Source organism: Apteryx mantelli, chromosome 9 (genome assembly GCF_036417845.1).
Source record: "Apteryx mantelli isolate bAptMan1 chromosome 9, bAptMan1.hap1, whole genome shotgun sequence".
Taxonomy (NCBI): Eukaryota; Metazoa; Chordata; class Aves; order Apterygiformes; family Apterygidae; genus Apteryx; species Apteryx mantelli.
This window is the reverse complement of record NC_089986.1, coordinates 31,679,974-31,700,273: the sequence shown is the minus strand read 5'-3', so window position 1 is coordinate 31,700,273 and position 20,300 is coordinate 31,679,974. Positions and strand designations below refer to the sequence as shown.

Genomic DNA, 20,300 nt, shown 5'->3' with positions numbered 1-20,300 from the left:
GTGCTGTTGCGGGGCAGGGAAGGGGGGTTTGAAAAGAAGAGGGCCTGAGCTTACATGCATATATGTAGCGTTATTGCACTTTTCTAATACCTTATTTTTTTTCCTGTGGCTGCTGAGGGGGAAAGTAAAATGATGGCTGCAAATGGGTGCTGTCTCCTCTAGAACAAGGAGAAGGACGTGAACATATCCTTGCATGGAGAGCAGTTTCAAATGACTCGTGTTTTCTGGTCTATTTTTTCAGCTTGTTTCAAATATTACTCGACACCAGTGTCCTTATTACTGTCTCCCAGGCCCTTGGTAAAACCTAAATTGTAATGACAGGGCATAACCTCCTCCCAGGAGGTGTGCACGCATTCATATTGGAGTCACAGGTAGCTAAGCATAGATTCGTTTTTTTTTTTTTTTTCCCTAGCTTCTGTCTTTTGCCTATCTGTGTTCCCTAGGAGGCCATGCCTACTTTAGAAAAATCAAGGACTTCCTCATTTATTTCTTAATTACTGAGAAATAATTCATCTTGCCCTGTGATCAAGCTAATTCTAAACACCCAAGTGTTTGATAAAGTAAAAAAGGACAAAACAATGCTCTCACAGATGTTTAGTGCTCTGCTAAAACTGGAGAAAGATGCAGTTCTATTCAAGAACAGTTATTGCTAGCACAGGCAGGTATTTAAACTGTACCTACCTCAGAATGTAGCATTGAGAAGGATGAATTATACTTTAGCTCTGCTGCAAGACTAATGCTGGAAAGTTTTCATTGAAGACCAGCTCAGAATGAAACTTAGCTCTTGCTAAAAAATTGAGCAGGAGGACACAGATGTGTTTTATCCTCTTCGGTTTTATCTTCTGAAATATCAGACTTGCATTTAACACCTCCCCCCCAGTATTTTCTGCCTACCTTTATTAGCCTATCAATAGCAAATGTCATCTGTGTTATATGAAAGGTGCAGTTAAGGATATCAGCTATGTTTGAAGAACTTTTTGTGCACCCGATACAAAAGGAAGATAGTCCATTAGTGGTGGTACCAGCTTGTGTTTGGGAGCATAACAGTTTAAAAGGAAACATTTTGTTGTCCTTAGACTTTTCTTTTTTTGCAGCTCACTTAATGTAGTGATATATATGTTTACATATGACCTTAGATGGCTTGGTAATCTTTAGTATGCCCCTTTTCTAAGGATAAACTTTACATCTTAAGCTCAGTAGTATTTTTGTTCCTAGTAACAAAAATAAAACATTGGATGATGATGTAAGGAGACGTTAATGGAACACGTGAGAAAGAGGCTGAAGATGCTCTAGTGGGAGAAGTAGCTGCCTGTGAGTGGTCTGTTGCCTGAGAGAGATGTGTGGTATATTGATGAGAGATGCTGCAGCAGTGGCAGTAACTGCAGTTGAAGAGACCTTCATGTGTTTCTGTCTGACATGATCCCAGAGGTGGTTGGAGGGGACAACTTTGGGACATGAAAGCTAATTTTGAAAGTTTGGGCCCTGTGAAGGGAACTCAGTCTCTTAGAAGCTTGTCTGTGGTTGCAAAACACTGTTCTGCATGTTCTTTCCTCAGCGTTCAGTCACCTGTGGAAGATCCTGACCAGACTCCAGCCAAAAAGCGAAAATCAGGTATTACACATTATAGAAGTAATTAATATGTCTTTTTCTTAGGTTTCATGCATCTTGGAAAACTCTGGCTTTTGTACTTAATCACTGTTATTGAAATCGACTTTCCAAGCCGTTCCTTTCTCCTTGTGATCATCTCTGTAGCAGGGGCCTGAGGGTGCGTCATGGGGCCTAGCCCTAAATGTGGTGTTATCTGTGTTGACTGAGTACGGCAGGGTACAATACTTCCACAGCCGTTAGGAGATATCCCAGATCAGTAGAGCGTTGTGGACTGCATTTGGTGGTTTCTGGCTATGCATGCGTGCGTACGTTTGAGCAGCAGAGAGCATTTTTAGAGCAAAGTTGTGTGCTCCCTATCTGTATTCATGATGCTATACCTCTGTTAGTTCAAAATACCTCTATCTTTTGTATTTTGAGAAACCATTTTGAATCTGGGATATTAAGGAAAGTTCTTTTAAACTGATGGCAGGCAGAGAAAAATGATGTTTCTGATTGTAGCCAGCTAGTGAGTTTTAGAAAAAACTTCTGAACTGAAAACAGAAGACACTAGTCTGAGTTCAGTCTGAGTCTGAAAAGTTTGGCATGTGAATTTGGAAAAGGTAGGAGAGCTGCGTAAAGGGTGGAGATGCAGCAGGGGTTAGGCGTAGGAGAAAACAGCAGCGGCCGAGAGTGATGGAGTGGTATTGCTGCTCTCCTCAGTGAGACTTTGTGATACCCCCTCTGCAAAGTGATTACAGTGTTCAGGAGGAAAACTGTGCAGCCGCCTGCAGCCATGTTAGTACCTCTAGATACCAGCCACATTGGTCACGATTTGAGATGGAATATTCCCCTTGACAGTGTTTACTGAAAGAGAGGGAGAAAGCGATGCTCTTTAGGCTTTGGGACTTTTACTAGCACAAGTTCCAAGAGGAGAGTTTCTCAGTTACTGCTTGTCAAAGGATGCTGCCTCTCATTTAATGGTAGAGACTGCTGAACTGTAAATGCACTTTTCAGACTTCAGAGCGTAAAACAGTTGAGAATATGTCAAACTGATGTCTCGCTCCTCCTTTTAGCAGCATGACCAACCCTCAGTAGGAACAATTTGCGAGTCTTAGTAAGTAGGCCGAATCTGCTTCTAGGAACCTGGTACCATCTATGCCCTCGTCTACTTCGATGTCATTCTCTTAACTTCAAACAAATGCTGTTGTGTAATATCATTTAATCTCTAACACAGTCCTTTATTAGACAATCTTGGCTTGCTAACGTTTGGAAATACTGTCTGAGGGGTTGCATGTTTCTGCTTTTTGAATGCTGAAAAGAAAAGGCTTGGGTAGCTTTGGTTTCTAGACCTTAGTGAACGGCTTTTCTCAATTAGTCAAGAGCAACACGTAGCAAACTGTAGGAGTACAGGCGTGTATGGAGGGGGTGAAGAATAGAAATTGTACCATGTGCTGCTTTTCTAGAAACACTGAATGTTCCCAAAAGCAGGGTGTCCTTAAAAATCTGGCTGCAGGCTCCTAGGTTAGTCTTTGAGCCCCGGTTCTGAAGACCTGCTAGGTGAGCTGACTGGTCCAAAACTCACCACCAGCTGCTGTTGACAGTAAGGTGTGTAACTTAATCCTACCTGGAGCACTAGAACTCATTTTAAGGAGGTGGATTTCTATTTATATTAAAGCTGTAATCCCCTTTTTAATCACGTTCTTGTATGGCCTTTCTTGGTTTTCTAGATTATGCCGTCCGTAAGCCTAAAGAGAGAGTTGAAAAAGTTCCTGCTGTGGTGAAGTTTCCAGCCAAGGCAGCAGATAAACACCGGAAGGCTTCGGTCAGCAATGCAGCTCCAAGCGCAGAGTCTGCAGAAGAGGTTAGCAAGGTTTTTGAAAATAGGTAGTTATGATATTGAGTGAATGCATGCAAGATGAGCTGCTTTCCCTAGTGCATCTTAAAGTTGGACGTGTTCTAAGGCTGCACAGCGCTAGGTTCTTCTTTTCCATTTATAACAGGCAGCTCTTGTGTGCTGGGTTTGCATCATTCAAGTTTCAATACTCTACTCTAGCACTTGTAATTCAGGAGCTAAACGTTTGCTGTCTTCCAGATGCTTTACAGTAGTTCAAGTTTATAGCCTTAGTGTGTTTGCAGGCATTGCGTGGTTTTTTTTCAAGCTCGTAGTTAAAGAGTCAAGATATATTACCTTGCAAAGAAAAACTGCATGCTTTCCTCTGGAAAACCTCTTTCTGATAGGTGCATTATCTACCAGTCCATGAGTAGATTCCTGTAGGACTTTGGTTCTGTGAAAGTGGTTCTTGAACTGCTTGATTTTATAGTTTGGTTTCAAAGGTGCATTGTTATTTATTGCCCCACTAGGATAAGAAGAATAAGAAACTGTCACATTCTAACGATTGGCTCTTGAGGGAGTCTCTAACTGGTTTATTTGTACAAAATTTATTTTTCAAGGACTAATCTATCATACTTCAGAATGTTTAGGCACTGACAGTGATATAACTTAGTGATAGGCTCACATTGTTTTAATGTACTTGAGATTTGTTCAATTTTTCTCTGAAGAATGACATGCAGTTTTAACACACTAAACTTTCATGATCCAGAAGTTTTCAGTTAGAACAAAATACTGCATAGAACTGGATATAAAACGGTTTTAAGTGAAAATCCCTTCTGTAATGTGTACAAAATCACTGCATACATGAGATACTATATTAAAAAATTGAAGTGTACTTGTCAGAGGACCTGTAGAGATCTGCATTCTGCTGTGATCTGAATCAGTAAATTATAGTCTCTGAATCATAATACACTTGACCTTAAATTTCAGGAGGATTATGTGTTTGCTTGGATTTGTGTTCATGCTATACTCACACAGTTACCTTTTCTGTTTTTACTCAAGACTCAGTCCACTGCTTCTGACAATTTGTCTAATAGACCAGCAGGTTGTGCACAAGATTTAGAAATGCTACAAGTTGGTAAGGCTGACATCAAGTTATTTACTTGCTCCTTTTTTACCCTACCTTGTGTATCGTGTGACACCACCCTGAGGTTTATGTACTGGTTTTGCGGTACTAACATTGGTAGATGCAATAGCAGGTAAAATCTAGGAGTGCTTTAGCACGAAGTCTGTTTTCTTTCCTGCATCTTTGCATTGCTTCTGATTTTTGGGCCAGACATTTGTCTTGTCATCTCAGTATTAAGTGCAAGAGCTGTGTCGGATGCTGTCCTGCAGTTCTGATATGTCTGCTGCTGGCTTGCCTGAAGTAAATTGCATTAATTTCAGATCGTAGATTCTGATAATCCTTTTTTATTTCAAGTTGAGGCTGACAGTAGTTTGTGTCCACAAATTTCTTTAGCTGCCAGCGTGAAAACCTGAAATTACTGTAAACATAGTAACCTAGTGCAAATAGTATTATGATGTAACAGAGAAAATGAAAAGAACTCATTTTTGGTGAAGCTCTTCGTTGTAAATTCATAAAACTTTAGTTTCCTTTTGTATTTACTGGTGGCTCGTGCTCTTCTTTTATAGACAAAATGCCTTGTGGAAGCAATACTCGCTTGAATAAAGCAGCATTGTCCCTTTCTCATAAGACAATCCCTTGCTTGAGGTAAAAATCCTTTGGTTTTCTTTGACTTCTCTGAAAAGTTTGTTGTCTTTCACTTTTGTTCTCGAACTTTCTGTGTGTTGCATGACATTTATATCTGTCCACCTACCTTTTTCCACGGTGTTCTGGAACTCCTTCAAGCTGCAATGCTACAAGGAGGTCTCCAGCTACTTTATTTCCAACAAAGTTTAAACTTTTTGTTTAAATCCAGATTAATGGTCTGTGGTAGGTGAAAGTGTGGAACTTGAAAAGAAGAGGTTGGGACCAGGGAAACTTGTCAGAAGCTTCTAAATAGTCTGACAGGAAAAAATAAGTTGCTGCTAAGTGCATGATGTTGAGCATAAAATAGTTCGTGATTTAATAAGAGAGGTGATCTTGACTTTGCATTTGTTTCTGCTTATTGTTTGGGTGATGCTGAAGCATTGCTTGTACGCTTACCTCAGAGTTAGAAATAGTTGGAAGAGGGAAGGAATGGGTCAGGATGTGATTTCACACATTTACTGTTTGCCTCCCGGTCTCAAAATTAGATTGGTAGTCTTGTGTGTGTCCCAGCTTGGGATTACCATGACGAGAAAAGCAGCAGCTATGCTTCAGCGTGCTGGCTTTTAGAACACCTGAAGTTCTGATGACATGAATAACACACCTGCATGGATCTTTGATCTTCTGTAATGACTCAGGGCATGGACTGCTGTGGAAATGACCCTGAGAGTAGCAGTTTGCTTGGAGAATTTTTCCTGTGCAGAACTTCTCATGCTTTCCCACTGAGTATTTGATGATAGCAAGTCTTACCTGAAAGTCACAAACATCTCATGTCTGTCTCCATCATAATCAATGTGCATGCTTTACAAAGTGGTCGTTGGTGCAACTTGAATTGGGAGATGCTTACTTGAATGTTATTATTTCTTTTGCCATTGGTATTTTTAGCGCAAGCAGGAATGGCAAACACCGGATCAAACCAACTCTAGAAGACGCCTTAACGCTGAGGCCACCCATTAGGGAGCACACTATGCTAGAATCCACAACATCAGAATCTGGCAAAACGGGGAGGCCTTTTTGTACGGCTGAAGAGGTAAGCTTGATGAGAAAGGTGTCTTTTGAAATCGAGTAACTTAATAGTTGCAACAGAACTGTATCTTCGCTGAAGTGAATTTTGTAACATTCAGTGCAATGGATATAGCGAATGAAATTGAAGGGACGCTTCTGAAAGTCAGTGTATAATGTTTTATTTGCCGTTGTGTGCATCAGATCTTGAAATAGAGCAGTCCTTGGGTTGCCAAAAGACTGAATTTTAACCCGTTCTTGTGGAAGTGATGTGCTGGGGGAGGAACCCTAGGCAGTTTCACTTAGCAGTTAAACTGTACTGCCTTGTCCCTGAGTATATTTTTGTTGCAGGGTTGACTAGAATTCTTGTTTCAGTATTTTGTCCTTAACCTAACTCAAGTGCTGTCTTTACGTAGCAACCTTAAATGGATGGTGCAGGTAAAAATGGCACAATTGCTGATGGTACTTAGTTGAAGGACTGAGAAGCCCTGCCCTGTCCTTTCCTCCCAGTATCTGAAGCAACTGTTGGAAAATATTTGATAAACCTAGCTTATATTGAAGAAGTATTGGAGGAACTGTGGAATATGGTTAAGATATCACCTTGGGGACTCACAGCAACGTGGTAGTTGTGTGTATTGACAGGAGTGCGTGCTAACCAGAATTATTATGCAAGAAGTGCAGACCACACCTAAAGAGGAATGAGGGTGTGGGAATTCCTGCTAAAATAAAACTGGAGACCGCCAGGATTCTGGGAACACCTGTGCAGTCTGTACCAATTTTCTATTACAAGTATTGTGTTGCTTCATATGCAGTGGTTATAATGTGTGTTTTTGTTTTGTTTTGTTTTTTCCCCCCTTCTGCTAGGATGTCCAGAGAGGTGAAAAGGAGAAATGCAAAGGACTCTTGAAACTAGTAAAGGAAAAGTATCCTAGAAGCTGCCCAATTCCTCAATCTACAAACTTCTGCAAGTAATTATAGAAAAAAGAACGCTAACTTTTTAGTAGCAACTTTGTAGCTGCTATAAATGGGAAGGGGGAGGGAATTCATCTTTTGCAGTCTCAGGATTCTGGATAGTGTCCCAGAGCAGGTGTTGGGGCAAACTGTTTTGTAATATGCCACAGTGTTGCTTAAGGTTAGAAGTATTTTATGGCCTTTAAAACAAAACAATAAAAAAAAAAACCCTTCCCTCCCGGCCCCCAAGCTGAAGCATGAATATTCTAAGAAGGTATATTCTAAAGGTGAAGATTTGTTAGTTGGTATGAGTGTATTTCTGGTTCCGATACTCCTTTATTGTATCTGCATTAAGACAGTATCTAGTTTAGGTAAGCGTTCCTAGTAGCGTACATTCTTTTTAATGGTGCTACAGTCAGTGCCCTGGATTTTTATACTAGAAGTTATCTTCCTCTCATTTGGAATTGTTGAGTTTTTTCTTGGTCAGGAGTCCTGTTTTATTTGAGAATGTGAAGCTTAACTTAAACCCAGGAAATGCCAGATTTCTGTCCCTGCGTCCCCCCTACCCTGCAAATCCTTCTCACGCACTTGAGTAGGAAGGTCTCTTTTTGCAGTACACAAAATGCCATCGCTGTCCTGCATGTAGAATCCCAGGGCTTGAAGCAGCCAAAAAAGGAATCTTGTGGGTACTTTTGATTCTTATATACCAGTTATAAGTATATTGGTATCTTTATAGCTGTGTCAGTGTCAGGACGCTAAATTAACTATGCCAGTGTGTGTAAAAATAAATAAATAAATAAATAATAGTAATAATAAAAACACCTCTCTTGGTGGAATAGTTATATTTCAAAGCTGTGCAGAAGGGGGACTAGTTGTTGTAAAATGCTGATGCCAAGATAGTGCTAAATTCCAGCATGCCTTTCTACATAGTAAGATGGTAGAAAATGCCGTCCCTTCTTGTAGTTTCTCTTAAATGCTCCAAGACCTGGATTGTTCCCATAAGCTCAGAAAAAGCCCAAATCTCCATTTGGTGGTTCACAGCTAGAAAACATGTAAACGCGTGACTTCAGATCAAAACAGCACAGCACATTTAAACATTCTGGTGATTGAAAATGATGTGGAAAACAGTGTTTCAAATCATTCTTGGTGCACCTGCATTAGCATTTTAGGGCGGATCAAGACCCGGTTTCTGGCATCTGATATCTCAATCATCGACTTCTGTGCTTTGGTTCATATCGCAGAGCATTCTTGGAGCATGTGAAATAGGTTTCTTTCAGATGAAGCTAAACCAGAAGGGGTTCTTATTGAGTGCATCTAATGCACTCCAACTGTGAGTAGGCATTTAGTCCCTGAAGTCCTCGTAGAGCTAGGCTCAAGTAAAACATCCCTGAAATGTGTATGTTGTGGACATTGTGTTCTCAATGTCAACTGTTTCCCTTGCAGATCCATTCCTTTTGAGCCGTACTGCTTTCTAAAGTAGACGTAGCCATAGCAGATAGTTCCTGTCATTGTCAGAAAATTTGACTCCTGTATCTTCAGTGTGTGTGATTTGAAAGTAACCAGGCTTTTGACTGTAAACTGCCTGTTAACAGAATGCCTTTTGCATTTTGTGATGAAACCAGTGTGGGAGATGCACGTTTCTGTTAATGGACTGAACAACCTAATTTTATTTTACAAGCTTCTATTTCCTTAATTTATAGTCTCCAACTCTGTAGTGTAGACAATCATGTAGAAATAAACTGTATTCTTTTTAGTGTATTGGTATGCACCGATAGCAAACACCGTATGTATAGAAATTCTTATTTTTCTCTTGCGTTTCTTGCTGCATCAAAGTGCTCAAGCCTCCTCGAAGGAACCAGTGACGTCTGCAAGTCATCTGGAAGAACAAAGGCGTGGAGAAGACATCTACCAGTGTATGACACTAAAAACCAGTGAGTATCCCTGTGATTCATATCTGTTCCATTTCGTAGGTAGACTTAATCAAGCAGGGCATTTCCTTAAGTCTTGAAGGTAGTCTATACTAAAAAGATTTGTTGGTACTACTGTATTGTCAAGCTGTGTCCCTTTATAAGGAACTCTAGGTGGGTTAGAGCATTTATGCTGGTATAGCTTATGTCAGTTCTTAAAACGAAACAAGCTCTTTCTGGAAGGAAAGAAAAAAATACACACACACACACACACACACACGCACACACGCACACACGCACACACACACACTTACTAGCTGAAGTGGCTTTGTAAGTCTTTTGTTGGCGTGAGAAGGTTTGTTAAAATTGCGCCTGAGAGCCAATACCGTGTTAATGATGGTGTAGACATAACTCTACACTTGCACAGTAGTAAACTTTTTAGTATCCGGCTGTTTGTGGTAGTAGAGTATAATAAATTAATTGTGCACCCTTAGGTGCCTTTTATTTAGCTTAGAGATGGGATTATATGTTACTCTTTAATCCCTTTTTAATGCTGTAGTTGACCATTCTCCTGGTAGCAGAGCTTCCAGACCAAACAAGCTAATTACATCTTTTCTGGATGGGCACAATACCATTGTTTATATAAAGTTAGTTTCTTTTATCTATCTTCTCTAGCATACTGAAGATATATAACTACTTACGGTGACCTTAGTTGTCTCCTGCAGAGTGGGCTGGTTAGACTGGTTTGCTGATAAACTATTTTCTTTTGTACCCAGCACTGTTATAATGTCATGTGTTCATGTATATACATTTAATACTGTCCCAATCAGGGTTTTTTTCCTATTATTTGTTACTTAATAGTTCATCAGTTCTTTGTACACATCTGTGACTTTATTACACAATTGTATGGGTTTTGAAATTATCTCTGAGTTGGTACTAAAATTTGGGGAAAGCTTGCTTTGTGGTGCAAAGTGACAGTCTATGCTTCTGAGCTGGGGGCTGTGTGCAGTTATTGTAAAAATCACTAAATTTTTTTCAAGTATGCAGTCTAGGCTTTAAAACTTAGTACATTTCCTGCTTCAGTTCTCATAAACTTGCACATGACATTCAAGAGGTGTGTTTGCCAGAGTTCAAACTTTCTAACCATCCGGTCATTATTAGAAGTTTTTTGTGTTATCACCCATAAACTGAGAACCATGTTTGTCTCCTTGCAATTAAAAATAGCCTTTTTGTTTCTCTGCTAATGCTTTCCCATCTTTCTGTGCAGGTATCAAATGTGCTGATGCTTGTGGCCCACAGTGGTTGCAGAAAAATGATATGATCAGGTACATTAAGCATGGCTTTTAATCATGGTTCTTGCTTCTTTTGGCTCTGTGTGTGTGTGTGTTTCTGCCTCGAGTAGTGTCCAGAAGGAAAAAAATTGTATTTCCTGTCTCAGGGTTGTGGAACAGGAGGAGCTACCTTGTGAGTCTGGAATTGTTCACAAGCCAGTTGCATCGCAAGTGCAGCTCCCATGCTAAGCCCATCTGTTTGACCAACAGGGCCTGTGCTGGTGTGGAGTTTGCTGATTATGCCAAGTCCTTTGCTAGGGGAAGAGAGTCAGCAGAGGATGGAAGTGGTGGCATTGCCAAGCTGTCCTTGCATTTGCAGGGAATGTAGCCATCTTCATCCCTTGCAGGTGTCTTTCTGCCTAACCATTACCAAGTCGACTTTTCCCTTCTTTCACTTTGAAGCTAGTATCCTAAGCATCAGGATGAGGAACCTTGTAAAGCCTAGTGGGACTGAGGCAGTTTCTGTAACTTACAGGATGCTTTGGGTTTGAATATGAGACTGAAAAGGAAGCGTGCAGTTGGGTTGTCTGTTTGAGAGAGACTTTGAGTGAACTCCTTTGCATTAGTCATCTGAGCAGGAGGCAGTATGAGTTCAGTTGGCTTTGTGTTGTTGCAGGAAAACTGGTTTTGGCTGCAGTAAGTACAGTCACTGGGAGAGATTTTCTATGGCAGTCTGATCTACACATCTTTTTGCAGTGACCGTTCCTTAAACAAAAAGGGGAGAAAGTGGAGGTGGGAACAGAGAGACTTAGCTGTGGCAGTCCTGCTTTTTCTGGCTGATTCTGGCCCTATTATTCTCCCTGCTTTAAAAGCTAGCGCTACATTCAGCTGTGCAGCACTGTTCCTGTGCTCAAACTGTCAGCAGTTCCTCTAAACTCAAGGGAGAGAAGGAAACAAAATAACTGAGAATATGATGGGTTCAAGTAAAAGGAACATTTTCTTGCCTTTTTTGCAGATTTAGCTACTAACTGAAGTCATTCGGCAAGGCTTGCGATATCTACTCTTACCATGCTGGATTGAATGCCTTTAAAGCACAATGAGTGTGGGATACCATGAGAGTCTGTTGTAGGCCTTCCCCCTGGAAAGGGGGAATCTTCGAGGACAATGCAAATGCTTGTTTTTGGAGGAAAAGGGACCTGTAAACGGACAACTTTAATGTCTGTGTATTTGCTTGCTCTTCAGAGTCCGCGTTGTTTTAATGATAATCCTTTCCAAATGGGGATAGTCACTCTCTTGACTAGCCTATAAAAGGCAAGTAAACATCTTCTAGCTGTCCATTTTTAACTGAATGTGCTGGTCTTAGTTTCAGTAAGCTAACTATACTTGGATGCAAGTACAGTTGCAAATACTTATGTTATACCTTGCAGTATAACGCCTGGCTTGCAGTATTTCTCACCAGTATATCCCAAAGCACGTTATAGAGGTGGTGTTGGTTGCTTCCTTGTTTTCCAAATAATGAAACTGATAGAGAAACAAAAGGAATCTTGCATATACTGATGGGAAAAAAGTTGGAAAGGCTCCCAGCTCTTTCTTCTATCCTACTTTTGCTGCTCCAAAAGAATGGTGCTGGAAGTTGAGATAATGTCTTCTCTTGTTCATGTGTGCCACTGAGGTTATAGTCAGATTCAGCTCTGCAAAAAGCATTTCTTAACCAGAAGATGGGTTCTGCAGAATTAAATGCGACAACACTGGAAACAACTCCTTTCTTTCTTTCCTTCTCTCAGGTACTACACAGCGGCAGAAAATTCTCATGAACAGGGAAGACCAGTGAAACAGGCCAGTGCAGGGGTAAGCTTGTGTTATTTAGTAGTTCATTATTTATAAAATATGACTGAGTGTTTTCGATCATGAATTTCTGCACTCTATCCTTACATATGTTGCTAGGTAAGTTATGTACTTATTCCAGTGTTTTTTTCCCCAGGGAAGGGGGGAGGATTATTCAGTGAATAGTGCTTTCACAAAAAATTAATGGCAGCAGGAAACTTATTTCTGAACTATTATGAGCGCACTGCACTATACTGTTTTTGTTTTTTCCTCTTTTCTTTTGGGTAAAACTTCAAAGCCTGTAGTGCACAAGCTTAGCTGACCTGCAGTACTAGTCTACATCATCTTTAGCCTCCTCTTGTTTTGAGAGATAGGAGGTACATCTCTGACTTTCATCTCTGATCAGGATTGAAATCGGAAATAAAAGTTTATCCATGGAAATAAGAAAGATTAATCTCAGTCTCAACTTGATACTTACATAGGGAGGCTTTCTGAGCTTCTTAATGTTAGTTCAAATCAAACCAACCTTCTGGCTGTCTTGACTCTATTAAATTTTGGATGTAGTTTCAATGTAGTATCAGTAAAACTAACTTTGGAGTTTGCTGTTTGGAAGCATGTAAAAAATATCCTTCCATTTTTATACATGAGCAAGACATTCTGCATTATTCCCAAGCCAAGCAAATCTGTATTTGTTTGCTAGCTTGATGTCCTTTTGTCTAACAGAGACAGCGTGGGGCTGAAATCTCAGAAGAAGTGTCGTTTAGATTACGTCTGGCTCCTGTTTTGTCCAGAAAGTCATCTGCCCTTGATGTGGAAGAGAAGAAATTCCCAAGCTCAGAAAAAAGAGTAGAAGGTCTTTCTCCACTCACAGAGGTACCATAGTTCTGTTTGCTCAAAGCAGAAAGCTTTGAAACAGCCATGAGTGACTCTATCTGTTACCGGTGGTTCTTAAGGCTTTTTGAAGTCTTAAGGGCTTGTATTTAACCTGTTACTAAGTTTCTGTAGCCGTGACTTCATAATGCCAGGGTCAGCAATAAAGCTGGTTTTAAAGGCTTAGTATGGTCCGCAACTCCTTAAGTTGTGCTAACATAAGGGTTTGTGGGACTTCTGTGAGCAGGCCAGCAACAGGTCCAGGTTTAAAAACAGTCTACCAAGGACCATATTTAACACACATTTGTTTGCTTGACTAGTCCATGCTGTTTTACTGTCTTTGCCTCTTAACCTGTCCTGCCGTGCAAATAGGTCCTGAAGAGTAAGCTTTGCTGATCCACAATGTTGCATTACTTATGGGGAACCTGAGCATCTTGCACATGTCCTCAGGACCTCAGTCACACGTGCACTGGCCATGGTTGCACTGTGTATAACAGGGATCATAGGAGTTAACTTACTAACTATATCCAACAGGGCTTGGAAGTTCTAGTTCCCTTCCTCGTATGAACTTAGGCTGCTTTTATTCTTTGGAGTTACAGTCCTGCTGATCTAACTGAGCTCTTCCTTTTTGGCCCGTTGACAACTGACATGCAAGGGACTAGCAAATCAAAGTTTTACCAAAGTCTGCAAAGTAATGCTTCAATACAAGGGGAAAAAAAGGTGTTTTTCTCATTTTGCTATCTCAGATTCAGTCAAGGAGATGCTATTGCAGATCGGAGTATTTTATACTAACAGGCCCAGTGATTTATTTGCATTCCCTACGCAAACTTAGATGCAGGCATCCATGTTGCAACCAGTCAGATGCACAACGCAGACTTCTAATTGCATGACTCTGGTGTAGTTACCTTGGTTTCCCTTTTTGCTGTCGCTTCCATTCCCTTTGAAGCTCACCACCTTCAGGTTTTTTCAGGCTCCTGTCTTACCTGCTTTGGTGTGGAGAATGCCTGTTGTGGTTGGCATAAGCATCAGTGTTGCAAGGGCTCCAGCTTTATGTGAGAGAAGAGGTGTTTGCTGTATTTCTGCTCGTTCTTCAGCTGCTTTATTGTGCTTGCTGCTCTGCATGTTTTATATCAGCTTCCGTTGTGAAAGCAAATTGAAACAACCTGAGCTTCAAAGCTAGGACTCTGAAACAACTGCCATTCATAACTCAGTAAAAAGCTGACAAAGCCACTAATCCTCTGATCTGAAACACTGTTGCTGTTTCCAAGCTCCAGGGTTATTCTGTCACCTGAACCTAACTTGACAGGCTTTAACAGGCTTGAATTTGAATGCTGTCTACAGGTTAGCATGCTCAGAACCTTTCTGAGCCATTTGCCATTTGTTTCAGGCCATGGAGAGAGAGGTCACTGCTGCATTTAACGAAGGTGAGCCCAATGAGACCATGAGCAGTGCCTTCAAACTAAAGGTCACCCGTGAGGACATCCACACACTAAGGAACCTTCACTGGCTAAATGATGAGGTAAAACTTGTTGCAACACAGAGGTTTTCTAGTTCAGTATATATTTTAAAATACACCTTGAGTGTCTATAAGTTTTCTTTTCATTCTGCACATCCCAGAAGTATCTGTAGGGTTGCGATTTTTAGGCCTTTAAGAACCCCATATTACTGGAAGCACCTTTATTTCTTCTACTGCATAGCTCTTAGAATTTAATCAAATTTTTGTCTAGGTTAGTTGGAGTGGGTGAGAGGTGCTTATATCAAGCTGCAAAAGTAACCTAAGTGCAAATGTCTCAGCTGCATACTTAATGGTGGGCAGCAGATAAGCGCTGCTGTATTTTTTCATTTGGTGAGCCAGTGTCCTGTTTTTCATGTAAAGTTTGCTCTTTATTATACAGATCATTAATTTCTACATGAATCTTCTGGTGGAAAGAAATAAGAAAGAAAGATATCCAGCGCTTTATGCTTTTAGTACTTTCTTCTATCCCAAGCTAATTTCTGGGGGCTACAAAGCAGTAAAAAGATGGACCAGAGGTGTGGATCTGTTCAAACAGGACCTCATCTTAGTGCCCATTCACTTAAGAGTGCACTGGGCACTAGCGGTGAGTCAAATTGGCTTTTCTTTAGAACTGGATGAGGAGAAAAAACAAGCAAGAAATGTCACTTAGCACAAGTTTGTGCTGTGTCTAACTTAATCATGTTCTAATAACAGGTTATAGATGTCAGAAGGAAGAGCATCAAATACTTCGACTCGGTGGGACAAAAGGGTGACAAGATTTGTGAAACTTTGATGTAAGTAGCTGCTTGGTCACTGCTTTGGTTTTGAACCATGAGAAATGTTTTGTTTGTTTGTTTTCTTAGATTTCTCCCTTTAACACGTGACTAGATGTTCTTGCTTTTCTCATAGATACAAACCAGAAATCTTTCTGATTCACTTGCTACAAGTTGTATATGAATTGTAACATCAGTCACTTATCTAGTCTTGCCCTTCTCTCCAGGCTCTCAGATGTCTGGATTCTGCCAACTTCACAATATATTCTCAGCCAAAGCTTCACTGCCAAAGGTATAATAGGCCTGTGGCACAAATAAACTAACTTTGTTAGCAGTCAGTGAAGGTGGGCTGTTGACTAGGGGGAAGAATTTCAGGGAAATGTTTCAAAATACAGCCTGACTGGCAGAGGAAATGTGATGTATGTGATGTCTATGGAAGGCATTGCATTCTTGCAAGAGTGTTTCAGTTCTTTCATGCACCCCACTCTTTAAGACCTTTCAAATTACTATAGCTCAGTAATGTTAGCATCCTATGGCATAACCACTCCTTTTTATGATGAGCTATGCAACTCTTTATTGCTTAGCTCTTCCTTTCTCTTCTTGCCTTGAGACAATTTTTTTTTTTCCTCACGCTTCTTATGTTCATCCTTTTTACTGTAGTGAGCTTGTAACGTCCTTCTCCTCAGTTCTTCTGTGCCTCCACGCTTCTGGTTTGATGTTTTAAACAAAACCACCCTCTGGCTTACTCCAGCAGACTACCCTCGTGCTGTTACTGTGTGTCATTCAGACTTCTGAGATTCCAGTTCAAGATAGATGTCTTGTAGGAAACATTTCTAGATGTATCGGCTGGCATAACATGAATCTCAAACATTGTGGACACAGTTTTTTGTATGTATAGGTTTGTATGTACAGATTTTTTACCATTATAACTGTGTGTAAGCCAGCATCCCTAGATGTGTCTGCCACCAATGCAGAAGTAGTAAAAACCCTTAGTCCAACAACTTTATAGACCAAGCACATAAGAGTAGCCCCACTGGATCAACCCAAATGTTGTTTTAGCCCAGTACCGTCTTGGACGGCAGTTAACAGCAGATGCCTGGGAAAGCGTTTAAGAATAGGGCTGCATAATGATTTTTTCCTCAGCGTATTCTTCCAGCAACCTGTGGCCTGGGAACTTCCTCAGCCAGAGGTGCTAGCATAATAGCCTTTGTATTTGTTCTTCCAGAAGGGCACGAGGTATGTGGGATGAAGGCACGCCATGGAAAGGCATACTGGAAGGGCTTGGTTTTTCTCTTGCCTTTCTGATAACGTTTTATTTGCTTTGCTTGATCTCTGCTGAGCAATAAGCTTATGCTTTTATGGAAGTCTCTGTTGGAATCATTGGATCTCGTTCCTGACCGACAGCCGTTAGCTCACAGCCTGTCACCGTGTATGTAAAGTTAAGATTTGGGGTTTTCCTCCAAATGCCTTGCTTCAGCTGCAGTGAATATCCTCTGACATTTTACTATCCAGCCGTTCAGTATCCTTTGATGCTTCTGCAGCTCTTTTTTGTTGGCCTAAATATGGAGGTGAAGAGTGGTTTTGTTTTGTTTCAAACAGCCGATACCTGCAAGAAGAAAGCAAGGAAAAAAGAAATCTGGAGCTGTCTCTTTCAGAGTGGATTCTTCGCAGTATGGAGTCACATGTATGTGAGCACTATTTGGATTTGAAATGTGAACTGTAACTCCTCATCATGAAGGTCCTAACATATACTAATAAGTCTAAGCCTTTAGAGAATGCCCATAACCCTCTCTTGTTCTTAATGTACCGCCTCGGACTGCAAGTGGATCAGGAAACCGTGCTGGAATGGAATCTTAAGCAGTACCTCTCCTTGCTGGCTGAAAACTTTTTATTTTATTTTTTTAGTTAGTCATAGATTTAAAAAAACCACAGAGAACATCCCCTGCCCCATGAGGTGAATCTGGCTTTTGCCCTAGTTTCACAAGTCATATTTTGTTGGAGAATGTAAGCTCCTAAAATCAGTTTTGCATTTGGGCCTTTAATTCTTACGTGGAGTGCAAATCCTGGCATGTAACATAGCAAAGGGTTGATGTTTCTCAACAAATCTAACAGTGACAGGTAGTAGCTAAAGACTCAATTTAAAGAACAAAGGCTTAGTTGCACTGAGCACTGTGCAAACCTCAAGACGCCTTGCAGGAATGAAGGCTGCTATCCGCTGTTGGCCTGCCAAAAACTTGGATTTTAACATCTAAGCAAAGGAAGCAGAGGGAAGTGATGTTGTGTGGCTAATTGAGTATATTCCTTGTGTGTGCTAGGAGTGATCAATGGATAATAAAAGCAGGTTCGCAAGTGTCTGGTTAGTGTATTATCTGTATTGAGTACTGTATGCTACTTCCAAATTGCCTTTCTTTGAAGACAGAGGAAAATTCTCCCTTTTTTTGTGTTCGTTAGGAAATTCCCCAACAACTTAATGGAAGCGACTGTGGGGTTTTTATGTGCAAATATGCAGATTACATCTCCAGAGACAAACCGATCACTTTCACACAGGTGAGTGAAGCTCATAAAGCAAATTTTAGATTTCTCACACAAGTAAAAGAACTGGTGGGGAAGTTGCATAGCTGTTAACTGTGAAGTCTCAGAGGCTTCATTTTTGGTATGTAATACGAGGGCTGGAAGAGGGTAGAGTTGTATTCTGTCTTTATTTCTACTATCTGCTTCCTAGCAGAACCTGTGAAATTCCTCTTGGGCAAGGTACTGCAGATAATAGCTTTGTAACATACCTGGCCTTTGTATGTTTTGGAGAAATGTGTTCAACCCTTTGACCAGCTAAAACAGTAGTTGTTTTCAAATGCAGTGAGCTTTTATGAAAGGACTTGTAAGCTGTTAGTGAAGCAAATCTGGTTTTGTTGGGTTGTCATGTCTTGCAAACATTTAGTAGGGGGGTGGGGCAAACCAGTGCTGCATCTGAAGTGGCAGGTGTTGACTGTTCTTAAAATGAACTTTGTCGCATTAAGGAATTAACAGCTGGATGCTTATACGTATTTCTGCCTCTTTCAACTGTGACTTCATATTTAATGTTTTTGGGTTTTTTTCTTTTCAGAATAACATGCCTTACTTCCGCAGGAAGATGGTGTGGGAAATAATCCATCAGCAGCTGCTGTGAGACATGCACTATTAGAGTAACACTGTGATCACCGTGTGGTGACTAACTCTCGTTTTAATTATTTTTCTAATGCCTTATTTCAAAAGGCACACAAATTTTCCTCTTTAGGCTATAAAGTAGTGGTTAATTTTTTTTTCCAAATTTTGGAGACGGCAACTCTCTTTGAAATCAGCTAGTGCACCATAAGTGCAAGACAAAGACTGCTGTGTCCTTGCCCAAGGAATGGTTAAGAACGGATGCTATGTGAACCTCTGCTCCTACCTTGCAGCACACGTGGGCCAGATTACGGACAAATGGGACTTTTATCTCTGGTGGTAATGATTCTATTACCAAAGCTAATCTCCATAAGGACAACGTGCTTAGCTACTGTTTCCTCAAGGAGAGTTTTCTTCTGTTTCTGGAATATCCACGATCTACTTGATTCCTAAAACTGGATTTGTGATGACCATAAGAAGAAAGCATTTACAATCTTTGATTTGTAACAAATCCATAGTGAAGCCCCCATAGTTGGGGTTTGTTTTATTTTTTTGTGCGTCTCCAAGGAAATATCTAATGTGAAAAGAGAAGTATTTATTTCTTTTGTTTATTAAAATAAATATTTAACTTATATAAAAGAGCCTTATTGGAATGAAACTCTACCTGGTAAAGAAGTGGAGGGATTTTCTTAATTGAAAAAAGTTTGACATAGCAAACTGGTTTCTAGCTCATTTATAATCTACAATGAAGAAGGCTAGCCAGGATGAATATCAGAGCACAAAAGCCTCTAATCATCTGTCACAAAATCCTAACGGGGCTATCAGGATGTCATTCAGCAATGAGATGAGCAAGTGTAGTGCAGGTAATATCTAAGTGTAGGTCTGAAGAACAAATGTCTCTTTGGGATAACTCAGTAGGCTTCTCGGTAAGATAAACTAGTCTGTGCACAGCTTGGTGAACATGGCCTGCCCAGTACCGGAATCTGTTTAAGACTAATATGGGTGTCTCCACACAGTATTTCAGAGAGCAGCGTACCCCTGTGGAAGTGGAATAAAATGTACTGTCAGGTGCTGGTACAGATGCACAGGGTTTTGGACTGTGGCCTGCCGGATAAAGTGATGTTGCAGGATCATGTTCAGTTGCTTATTGCCTCTATGCTGGAGGGACTGCCTCCGTACATCTGCCAAATGAAGTGCTTGTGTGAATTCTTCCTGCTCTGTTCCAGTCAGACGGAGCTAGATTAGTTTAAACATGGTGTTTCCCCTTTCTTACTTCTTTTTGCCTTTAGGTTAGACTCCAGAATTGGAGTAGTATTAGAGGTCTTTCAGTTCCCCATTTACCATTGCAGAGGAAAGATTGTCCTTTAGCTGGTTTGTGAGCAGCTTATTCTAATGCTTGTATAAATAGACACAACAGGCTGTTTCTGTGCTCTCCCGTATCTGTAACACAGGATGGAACAGTCACTGTAATATAGGTGACACCTAACTGGAGACAAGGTGGTTCTCCTCCTCAGCTCTGGCAAAAGGATGCTGATTTTTGGACATATCCCCTCTGTCATGTGTTTAAAATTCCAGCCCTGACCCTGTCTTACCTCCTCCAACATAGACTTGGCTGTGTCTCAGTCCGTCAAGGAACTATCACTATCTGCAAGTCGCTGTGGGAACATTCAGCTCTTATGGTGCTGCTCCTTGCCTGAGGAACTGTTCCACATCTTCTGGAAAAGCTGTTAAGCTGGCTTGTCTGCATTGTGGGCCACCAGCTGGTTCAGTGTGTGCTTTCAAACTAATCAGCTTAATCCATCACAAAATCAGGTTCTCCAAAGAGAACCATCACAAAGGCAATC

At 40.7% G+C, this 20,300-nt stretch overlaps 1 protein-coding gene across 1 annotated transcript; it reads left to right on the top strand.

The window, feature by feature from the left end:
• Positions 1-1,454: 1,454 nt before the first annotated feature.
• Positions 1,455-19,082, top strand: LOC136992654 (sentrin-specific protease 2-like). The gene is made up of 16 exons (XM_067302209.1): positions 1,455-1,611; positions 3,315-3,448; positions 4,481-4,556; positions 5,111-5,189; positions 6,111-6,255; positions 7,092-7,195; positions 9,012-9,109; positions 10,353-10,410; positions 12,141-12,204; positions 12,904-13,053; positions 14,438-14,569; positions 14,946-15,149; positions 15,260-15,339; positions 16,918-17,002; positions 17,770-17,865; positions 18,419-19,082. Exons 1-16 carry the CDS (start codon positions 1,455-1,457, stop codon positions 18,479-18,481), a joined length of 1,725 nt encoding a protein of 574 aa, XP_067158310.1. The 3' UTR covers positions 18,482-19,082.
• The last annotated feature ends 1,218 nt before the right edge of the window (positions 19,083-20,300 follow it).

What these genes read in the sequence shown, in the direction of transcription:
- LOC136992654 (XM_067302209.1), top strand. Translation starts at nt 1,455, where the DNA reads ATGAAAGCTAATTTTGAAAGTTTGGGCCCTGTGAAGGGAACTCAGTCT. An exon ending in AAGACAATCCCTTGCTTGAG is followed by an intron (nt 5,190 to 6,110) that starts GTAAAAATCCTT and finishes TGGTATTTTTAG; the next exon opens with CGCAAGCAGGAATGGCAAAC. An exon ending in TTCGCAGTATGGAGTCACAT is followed by an intron (nt 17,003 to 17,769) that starts GTATGTGAGCAC and finishes TGTGTTCGTTAG; the next exon opens with GAAATTCCCCAACAACTTAA.